Raw genomic sequence first — 11,316 nt, 5'->3', positions numbered from 1 at the left:
CAGCGGTTTGTAAAGGGAACATAGCCTGCAGATAAAAGTTAAGAGTATTGTAACCTTATTAATATTATATTATTGTCTTCCCAGTTCACCTTGAGTTATTTCTGTTGCAAAACAAACCAAGCGTAAGGATTATTATTATCATTCTATCTTTGAAATACTCAAATTAAAATCTTGCACTCAAAAACTTCAAAATGCAGACAACATCTTTTTCGTAAAACAAGAAATAACTTTTTGCTAACAATGTTGCATTACATTTTGCTTAAATTAATTAATTTATTATTTTTAATTGTCAAACCGAAACTGCAATTTTCTTTTTTCTTGGCGTTTGCTATATTTTATTCAGGTTGGAGACAAGGCGAGTACGTCTGATGTTTCTATGGATACAAGCTGCACAAGGCTGTACGAGGCGGGGCTTATTTTCCCTATCTCCTGTCCCTTCTCAACTGGTAAATGAAGATAAAGGCTTTCCCAAATTTCATTGTCACCAGCTCCTGACACGCTGTGACCTGACACCAGCTCAGACGTGCCGCTTTGAAACCATGGCGGAAAATGACAAAGTCCAAAACGTAAGTACATTTAATTGAAATTGTTCTAAAATTAATTGTGAAGGGAAACTGACTAACAATAAAATATAATGATCACATACAAAGGAAGTTAGATTAAATTATAAACGCTGATAAATTGAAATTCTGGTTTGTCTTGCTTTCAGTCACTATTTTAATAACAAGTGGCTTAGGTTCCAAACTCGCCTTGGGCAGTACAGTAGTTTACTGCTATAGCGCAGTCGTCGATTACAGTACCTTAATTCATATATGCTAACACTAAATAGTTTTAAAACATATTGAAACGAATATCAATTCACGAAGGGAATAATTAATTACAAAAACGTTTCTAATATAGTAAAATGTAATGCATCGGTTAAGCACTTCTTTTCCAGCTGTAGATGAATAGAGTATAAGCAATCATTTTCGAATAATATTCACTGGCAACATGTTTAAAATAATAAAAAAATAACTAGCTCTTAAACTTAAAAGCTTACAATAACATTTTCTACCCTTAATTATTTGTTAATAGTATGTAGTGCTGCATAACATTCTGATTCCTTTGTTTTCTCAGGATGGTGTGTATGTTGGCGAAATTAAAGGAGGTCTGAAGCCCTCGATGAGACTGATAGTAATGGGAATTGTGAACCAGCAGCCGAAAAGGTGCGTCAGACTAACACTGCTGTCCATACCTGTACTGCGCTAACTGTAGGAAAGGCTCAGGTTATGTGTCTCAGGGTGTTTTAACAACTTAGGCTGACATTTGTAGTGTTTGATTGTACAAGAAAAATAGCAAAATACCTTTTTCTAATAAAAATAAGAACATGCGTTTTAATTTTCATGCAAGGTCATTTTATTAGCTTGTATTTTTGTATATGTATCTTCAGCCTAGTAGCTGACAGAATCCTCTTCCATCACTAGTATATGAAGCATAGTAGTCATCTGTAATAACTTTTTCCACGAGCTAGCCATCTGACCTTTAACCATTTGCAAAGAGAAAACTGTAAATTCCTCCATCACTCCAACTTCTTATTTTTCAAACACTGCAAAGAATGGTAAATGTATTGTGTACCACCTTTGCTTACTGCCCTGTCTTTCTCACACCTGAAGAAGGCCACACGGCTGAAACATTGTTTTCTTCCTTCTCTTTTCAGCATGGAATAAACCTATTACTTGTTCTATTGTATATGATGCTAATAATATAATTAATTTTGTTCTTCAGAAGAATCTCAAAGTACATTTCAGATAGTGGGAACTTCCTAATCCACCATTGAAGCACAGTACCTTCTTGGGTTGCCTATGGCAGCTTGTTTATGCGAGCAACTCTCTAGACAGTGCCATATGAAAAAGGGAATAATTTTTACATAAGTAGCTTGGCTCCATAAAGACCTTCATGAAGTTCTATGCAGACAGAACTGAGAAATCTTTTTTGTCAACACTAACGTTTTGTTGACACATCACTTATTTGACAATGTAGGAAAACAATAAAAAGGCAGAAAAAAATGTAGAACATACAGTTAAAAGTGTAGAATCTGAATCATGGGATGTTACATTAAAATTCTATAATGAATAACTCATGCTTTGTTTAGAATGCTGTATACCACATTACAGAAATGGCAGCAATCAAAATGCATACCGGGACTTAAAGGAATGTCCAATTCTGAAAAGTTGAAGAAATTGAACTCTTTAGTCTTGAACAGATAGGATTATTACAGGACCAGATGTATCCAATTCATCACAGGCATTGACAAAGTCAATGCAATGGAAGTCTTCAGGATCAACAGAGGACAAAAAGTGAAGCAACATGGAAGTACATTTAAAAATTAGAACGGGGGCTCTTCTTTACACAAAGGATGGTGGTTGTATAGAACAACCTGCCAAGCCATGTTGTTGAAGTTGAAGTCAGGATCCTGGATTATTTGAATAAACAGTTGGATGAAATCCTTGGATCAATTATTTATTATCAAATCACCTTAATTGGGTTAATGGCCTCCTCTTGTTTGTAAGATTCTTATGTTCACTATGATAAAATCCTGCCTATTATTAACTTGCCAAATGAAGGGCCTAGAAAGGTGTGGCAATGGACTACTGTAGGTTACTAAGATGCTTCATTGAGCATAAAGAAGAGATCACATGATTTAAATATTTAAATTATATGAAAGATATTGTATTGTACAGTATGTGGGAAAACATCAAATCACATAAAGGCTGCTTGCAAATGCACAAGACTGTAATCAGCCTTTAATAATCCAGTGGAATGAAGAGGATTATTTATATTACAGAAAAAATGCCAATTTACAAGTAAGGAAGATGACTGAGTTGTAGTAGGATCAAAGACCTACAACATATAAACAGTGTTTGATGTTTGTTCATACTTCATTTTCCCAGCATGGTGTTGAAGAGGGTTTCTCAGGCATTTTAGGGATGGGTCAAAGCCTGTAACCACAAAGCCCAGATGGACAAAATGTATTCTTTCTTATGTTCTTATCTACCCAGTCAAAAACTGTGATGAAATATTGGGTTTGGAACTGATGATTGGTTAGTGGCTTTATACATTTTAGTATAGTCCCGGCTTCTGTACTTTATGGTAACTTCTCTATTCTGTTAACCCAAGGACCTCTTTAATTAGCAAAGTTTTTGTTACATAGTGAGATGAATTTACCCCAGCTTGAATATGTGTAGCATTTTGCCATCAGTGTATAAAAATGAAATCAAAATATATAAATAATTCTCATCAATTTTCTGATAGATTCAAAGAAGGCTATAATCCTACCGGTTTTATAGATTCCCATAAGTACAAACAGTGGTTACAAAGGACAAAAGGCCATTCAGGCTGTCTTAGTTGTCTCCTCTAAAAGCATAATTTTATTTTGTGAAGAATACCAGTAAATAAGCATTCATAACTACTAGTCAGTTAATAAAGATAATCTTTTGGTAATGTTCAGTGCTATATTAACTAGTTCTAAATTTCTGTTGGTATTCCTTTTAATATCTAAATCATTATTTGCTAAAATTCTAAAATATTAATTTTCTCAAAATTAACCAAATCAATTATGTGATTATGTTACCTAGAATTCAAACTAAATTCTCTAAATGTACCAAATTATGATTTTACAGCTGAAAAAAACTGTAATTGTGTTTTAATGTGAAATGCGAAAGCATTAGATTGTGTTGTCAAAGCACTGATCTGTTCTCTAGTTGCAAATTACAAGTACAGTAACTGTACTTGATGGCACATTTTTGATAGCCAGAGGCTTCTAACTTCTATCCAATTGATGCCTGCTGTCAAACACTGGCTTTGTGATTTCTTCTATCAGTTAAGATTCAACCCAGAGCATAGGTAAAAAGCAGTAATGCCATTGTCATTGTAGGTTAGGGGCTTAACTAGGGGCTTAATCACCTTCTCAGTATCGGGTAGATACTGTGCACAGTGTCTTTATTTTACAGCTGCTCTCCTCTGCACAAGAATGCTCTTCACTTGCCCCACAGCCAATAGTGATTAATGCTCACCAACCCTATAGATTCTAATTAAACAGTTCCTCGTTATGACATTCCAGCATCCAGTGATGACCCACTTTATGGTTTGTGCTGCAGCTGAGGGTCCTCTCCACTTAGAACCTCCTGAACAGATCACAGTGGCATTACTGCTCCATCACCCCTTCAGGTTCTAAAGCAAGCACAGCCCAGCTTCCCGTGAACACATCGGCTTTGCACTTCACTGATCAGCAGCAAGAATAAAAATTAGATAATTCACTAATTTATTTTGTTGGTTTTCTTTACTCATGTTGCAAATTTGTGTTAATATGAAGTAAATGATATATGACCCTAATTTGCACATACTCTTCCTGTAACACTGGTCAGCTGCTGTCTTGGACTGACAGGTGACAGGACCTAGAACAGCTGCGTAGTGCTGCTTATTATAACATACAAGTCTGAGCAAAAAAGGAATAAATCTTTAACAAAAGGTGAATATCAACTTTCATCTGTATTCAATAAAAAATACCAATAGTAATAAGCATAGCTGCAAGCAGTAATCACCAATGGTTTTGCATAGATCTTTGAGGTTAATGGCCACTGATAATGTAAATTTTTGTTAGAGGACACGTGGATTCCTATATGTCTTCCATAATACTGTTACAAATGGGGTAACAAATACCAGGAAACGACCGAGCAGATAAGCCAAGTAAATAAAATAAATGATCATAACCCCCAACAAGACTTTGTAACACAAAGTCAAGTCTTGTGTAATCTGGGGAAAGTTTAGTTCTATTGACCAAGTTTATTCAGGGAAAACATTACTTGATTTTTTTACATCCAATATGGCCACCAATTGTAATTGTAATATCATAACTTTGACAGACTTGCTAGAAGCCTCTACAGTCCTGCCATATATCATGAGTTTTCTTTTGGATTGGATTTCTTAGCTATTTGAAGGGAACAATGGAAAAATAAAATAACAGTTGAACAGCTATGAGGTTCCAGCTACTTTGTTGATTGGACTCTTAATAAATTAATATTGACAGTAAGTATATTCAACATACAAAATATTGTTTCATATTACATCATCCATCTATTTTCTAACTGATTCATCCACTTTAGGGATGTAGGGGAGGTGTAATCTATCCAAGGAAGCAATGAGCACAAGGCCGGATACACCCTGGATGGGACGCTAATCCATCACAGGACACACAAACATGAACACACTCACACCATGGTCAGTTTTCCAGAAGCCAATTAACCTATCAGTATATCTTTGGACTGTGATAGGAAACCAGAACACCTGGAGGAAACCCATGCAAACACGGGGAGAACATACAAATCCACTCAGCACCCTGGGAGTTGAAAGCAGGGCCCCAAAGCTGCAAGCTCACAACGCTAACCAATGCACTACTGTACTGCCCTAATTTCATTATATATTATTGAATTATACTTTGGTATTTGGAGGTTTATACTTCTAACATATACCATTTTTTGTATCTAGTCTGACCCAAATACAGTAGATTCAGAATCTTCGTTCCTGAACCTGAATACTCATTTTGATATATTGTGCTACATCTCCCCCTCTTCTGTTTTTCCTGTCTCTCTGAAACAGAATGTATTTGCTAATGTTACATTCATCTCCATCATTTACAGTTAGGCATGTTTCTGTGATTCCAGTAGCATCATAATTGCCTACTAACATGGTAACTTCTATGTCATCTAAAGTGTTTTTGATACACCTATCATTTAGAACTTAATTACCTTAATTACATCTTTTGTTTTGCTTTTTCCTTTGGTTTTCCCTTTTTTTGTTCCCCATGCAACTTCCAAAATGGTAATGTTTTCTTGCCATTAAAGAAACTGTAGTGGGAGACAGAATCTATCATTCTTAGTTCAACCTTGCATTAAATTGTCCCTGTGGGGTTTTCCTCCCATACCACATCTTTTTCAGGGCCCCTCAAACACCTTGTGCTCCATTTGTCTAAAATGCTTGGGAGACAAATTCTTTTTATCTGGGGGCCACTTCATGGCAGTCCCCAAATGGCTCCCTTGCATTCAGTACAGTTTTAGAGAAATCTCACCATCCCACAACATATCAAGGTTTGGAAGTGCTGCAGATAACATTTGTTCCAGTTGTTTATTTGTCTGTAAAAATCAGTAAAAATGTATCTGGGACTTCTAATAGATTTGTTACATTGTTTACTCTGTGGCTGTGGTGCTCTTGACTATGTGTTACAACAAAGAGGCTTTCATGATTTCCTTCATAAAAATGCTGCTCTTCATTTTTCTAAAAGTAAAATTAAAACTGCAGGTAAACAGATCCACCATAAATGCTGTCATAGCAGAATCAGAACTGTAATACACTACGCTACACTAGAATCTGGGTCTGTGTGCCTGCACTGCTGTGCTGTAATACACTAATGACTGTGTCTGTCCATCTACTGAGCTTTCTACCCTACACTAGCACCTTGGACTGTGTATCCATGTCTGTGTACCCCCACTGCTGTCCTGTCACTGACAGCTGTTTCTGTGTGTCCGTAGTATTGCCGTGGCTTTGGCCTGTCACCCTCAGGACCCAGACACAGATGTAGGACTGCAGGTCACTGTCTGCTTCCAGGATCGTGCCATTCTACGGAATGCTAAGGTCTCGGGAGAGTGGGGAGTTATGGAGAAGAACATCCCTTACTTTCCCTTTGCCGCAGGGGAAGCTTTCAAGGTAACAGGGTTACACATACTGTATTTCTGTAGATTTCACAGGAGTCTTTTCTCATTTCTACAGCAGCTTTGCTTTTTCTCACTTGTGGCAGAGAAAAGCGCTTTGTGTACACGTAATAAAATGTGAATGATTTTTCATTACAAATCATCTTCCTAGAACTGAGAAACTAGCACAATAAGACACACAAAGCGATCCATTTGTGTTCGACTGAGAGTCATTTCATATCATCAATTATTTCATTGTTACACTATGGTAAGTAGTCTTATTCTGTTTGATTTATACAGTAAAGTGAAAACCTAGATCAACTGTATTATGTTACTGCAGATCATTCTAGATCATGGGTGCCCAACCAGTCGATCACGAGGCTGAACTTGGCTTCTTATTCGCGTTTTCATCCCACCTTAAATGCTGCCTAAGTGGTGTTATGTCGCCTTTCGCCTGTAGATGGCCCTCTTCGGTCAGTACTAATCCGGATGGAATACCGTAGACATTCTCAGTGAAAGGGAATATTTTAATAAATATTGACTGTCCAAATTGTATTTTTGTATGGAATATATTTCAGAAAATAGCAAACCAATTTTAAAACTCATAATAATACGCATACTCACAAACCTTTACTTGTTCCTTTTTAGCCTACGCATGCTGATGCAGCTACCCACCTGATATATAACATTCCTATAATCACAACTATGAATGTCCACTGTGGACATTTTTTCCATGGTTATTTATTCTGGCATTGAAGCATATTTTATGCCATACCAAAGTGTCATAATCACTAAAAAAGGCAGTTTTTTATTCAGAAAGTAAGACAATGACAAATCACTATGAATTGCAATTAGCCTGTTGTCACGGATGTCGGAAGGACGAACCGTGGAATGACAGGAGAGCGAAAAGACCCTATGCGTAGCGGCGAGACGGGGGTTAGCCCGGGCTCAGCTGTTCAGGGAATGCCGTATAGAAACCTATGCCCTCAGGTAGCGGACATGGGGCGACCTGGTGCTAGGCGGGTTTCAGGACATCCGAACGTCAATGCTGAGCAAAGGCAGACTGAAAGACCCGGAAATATATAGCCCCAGAGAGAGAGAAACACTGGAAGGAAAGCAGAGAACCGGAAATGAGAGACAGGACAGAGAAGGAGTGACACCTGTCCTGAACTAGGTTTTCTATATACAGAATGTCACAACTCAGAAATGCAACAGTGAAGTGTCGTAATTACAAATGTACATGATGAGTGATTTTGTCTCTCTTACCTTAGTGTCGGAATATTCAGATGTTTTGGTAATGAGGAAGGAGGGACAAAGCAAATCAGCAGAAGGTGCTCTATTTTGTTGACTATAAATCCTCACATGCCATGTTCAGAGGGTCATATTTAAAAAATGGTACAATACATTTTCTTGTACTTCATGATTTGCATATTCTGTTGCATTGTGTCTCACACCTCAGTGTTAGAATTTTTAGATGTTTTTATAATCAGGAGGGAGGGCCATAGGAATACAGCAGAAAGTGCAATCACCTTTTCCCAATGCATTCTCTCATGCCATGTTCAGAGGGTCATATTTTAAAAATGGTACAGTAAAATTTCTTATATTTCAGGATTTTGACAGTCTGTTACATTGTCTCTCACACCTCGGCATCAGAATTTTGAGACGATTTTATAATCAAGAAGCAGTACCACAGAAATACAGCAGAAAGTGCAATCACCTTTTCCCAATGCATTCTCACTTGTCATGTTCAGAGGGTCACATTTAAAAAATAGGATTAGTTTAAGTTTAGGATTTTGACAGTCTGTTACATTGTGTCTCACACCTCAGTGTCAGAATTTTGAGACATTTCTATAATCAGGAGGAAGAGCCCTAGCAATATAGCAAAAATTGCAATCAACATTTGCCAATGTATTCTCTCATGCCATGTTCAGAGTGTTATATTTAAAAATGGTACAGTAAATAAAATTTCCTGAAGTTCAGGATTTTGATAGTCTGTTGCACTGTCTGTCACATCTCAGTGTCAGAATTTTGAGACGTTTTTATAACCAGGAGGTAGGTTCATAACAATAAGCAGAAACTGCAAACACCCTTTGCTCATCCTCGGTTAACCATATATTCTCATATGCCATGTTCTAAATGTCCCATTTAAAACTGTTATTTTGAAATTTCTTGTAAAATGCAAGATTTTGAGACTTTTAATGATCAGAAGGCAAGGTCGTGGTAACTATGCAGAAAGTGCCAGTGAATTCACTGCCTTTGTCTCTGCCTTTGCCTTTGTCTTATTTACTCGTTGTCTACCATGCCGGTTTTTGTGTTATTGTGAGTTTTGAAAATTTGAAATGTGTTTCTTACAAAAATGCGATTTGGAGAGTCACTATTTACTTACATATTCCCCTTCGCTAAGGATATGTACAGTAATCTATCCGGATTAGTACATTTAAAAAATCTGTAGAGAGCCATCTACAGGAGAAAGGAGACATAACATCACAGCAGCGGCATTTAAAGTGGAACGAAAAAAGCGAATAAGAAACTGGCGAATAAGAAGCCAACTTCAGCCTCGTCAGTCGATCGCGACCGACCAGTCCATCCTGGAGTGCTTGCCAGTCGATCTATCGCAAGAATGTTTGGCAAAAAATAAATGGGCTATTTGACTTTTTTTCCCGATAGCCCAAAAATTCATTCAGATCTGTGCATGTAATTTTAGGCATTTTACTGACCTTGTGTGTGTTTAATCCTTGTCGAATGGGTTGTAAAAGTCTCTTCTCTGAGTGCTGGCTGACAATGAAAAAAAGACTACAGGAGCTCCACAGAGTGTTGCGTGTGCTACCGAAGAATGTTCTCTTGGTTATTACCGCACGAACCGCACATTCGCTACAGCGCATAGTGGAGCGAAACAGACTGGCCGTGACAAATTCACCTGCAGTTGGATAAGTTTGAGTGCCTATTAGATAGTTGTAGTGTTTGAGCGAAAATAATGAAGCAAAAAGACCGAAACCTTACCGTTACCACAAGGAATGGGGGCATGATTATTTTTTTGTACTATCGCATTAAAATCTGCAATGCTAGAGTCTACGCGAAAAACGGAAATATATAACCGCATTTCAAAACTGCACACAAAACGATGTGGACTTTCCCCACTAATAGTGGGTTACGGAAATAGAAAAGTGGAAAAAGTTAAATCTCAACAGCAGTTGGTTTTCACAAGGCCTAATAAAAGAGATGGAAAGCGGCAATCATTGCATCGTTCTGTGTGAGCCACGTCCTGGCTAAAAACAAAAAGTAATTCAGGGATCAAGAAGTAATAAAGCATTTGCTAAGGCTGTGGACTGTTTGGAGATTTAAAAAACAAACATGTTTGGCAAGGTTCAGACAGCTGTTGCCTGAAATCAACGAGTTTCTCAAGTCGTCTAAACATGGTGAATATGCCCAATTAGAGGATGACCAGTGGCTTCTGGATTTAGCATTCCTCACAGACTTGACTGAACTGCTGTATAAGCTGAATGTGGAGCTGCAGGGACACAATAAAAACGTCATCGACATGATCAGCAGTGTCAACACATTAAAAAAAAAATTACAAGTGTTCTCAAGTAAGCTTCTCAGTGCCAATGCTCACATTAAGGTAAGATATTGTTTTTCTAAAATGCGGAACATTACTTGTTCACTGTAGCAAGAGTCACTTGCTTTTATTTGCTGTCATTTTAGTGATGGGTATCGTCATTGTACTGATGTGCTCACAGTCTGTTTTTCCTATATCAGATCTTCAAATTCACACTGGTAGATCACACTGGACTGGCAAATGAAAAAGTAGAACTTACATTAAAAAAGGTTGGGCACCCCTGTTCTAGATTATTTGACCAATACACTCAGTTTGGAAAAGTAGTTATGTAGGGAGATAAGGGCTTTGTTAAACTGGACAATGATTTACTTGGTATTGATTCACTGGATCTTGTGGATCTTTTTTAGGAAAGCTGCCAGTATTATTTCCAGAGATTTGATTCTTGGTCATTGTGAAATGGGATGACAGAAGTCTTGTGAACTCTGGAGCTCTCTCTTGCCCCTCTCAGTGGAGGGCAGATTGGCTAATGGATAGCTGCATCCACCTTTGTAAACTGTGTTGTGCTACCCTGTCTTTCAGATGGAAATTCTCTGTGAGCACCAGCGGTTCCGCATCCTGGTGGATGGCCAGCCCCTGTGTGGCTTCTCCTACCGTGTCCAGCCTCTGGCCTCCCTCACTGCCTTACGTGTCTCTGGAGATATGCAGCTCACAAAAGTGGCATAGTGCCACCACTTGGCCATACGCAACCACAATGCAGCCCAACCAGCCAAGTAGCTTAAGTAACAGGGTCATATAGTTTAAGTACCTGAAAAGTAAATATTTTTATTATACTTAATACCTTGAATTTTATATGCCTTTTTATATTTTGTCACAAAGGACACCTTTAAGCTTTTATTAAAAGTAATACCTTTTTTAAATTTTTAATAATGTTTTAATGGACATTTGTAATATCATTTCTATTATGACATACTGAAGCCATGGATGCCTTTCCTGTAAGGTCATACTTCCTGGATCAGATATACTTATTTATTTGGTTGA

The 11,316-nt window shown here is 37.6% G+C and overlaps 1 protein-coding gene across 1 annotated transcript; it reads left to right on the top strand.

The window, feature by feature from the left end:
- The first annotated feature begins 368 nt into the window (after positions 1-368).
- Positions 369-11,066, top strand: LOC148828474 (galectin-related protein B). Its single transcript, XM_088925755.1, has 4 exons — positions 369-566; positions 1,117-1,205; positions 6,564-6,738; positions 10,858-11,066. Exons 1-4 carry the CDS (start codon positions 369-371, stop codon positions 10,999-11,001), a joined length of 606 nt encoding a protein of 201 aa, XP_088781881.1. The 3' UTR covers positions 11,002-11,066.
- The last annotated feature ends 250 nt before the right edge of the window (positions 11,067-11,316 follow it).

The sequence above is a fragment of the Atractosteus spatula genome, chromosome 9 (genome assembly GCF_055471065.1).
Source record: "Atractosteus spatula isolate fAtrSpa1 chromosome 9, fAtrSpa1.hap1, whole genome shotgun sequence".
NCBI lineage: Eukaryota > Metazoa > Chordata > Actinopteri > Semionotiformes > Lepisosteidae > Atractosteus > Atractosteus spatula.
Note: the sequence above shows the minus strand (reverse complement) of the source record. Positions and strands in the feature narration are given on the sequence as shown.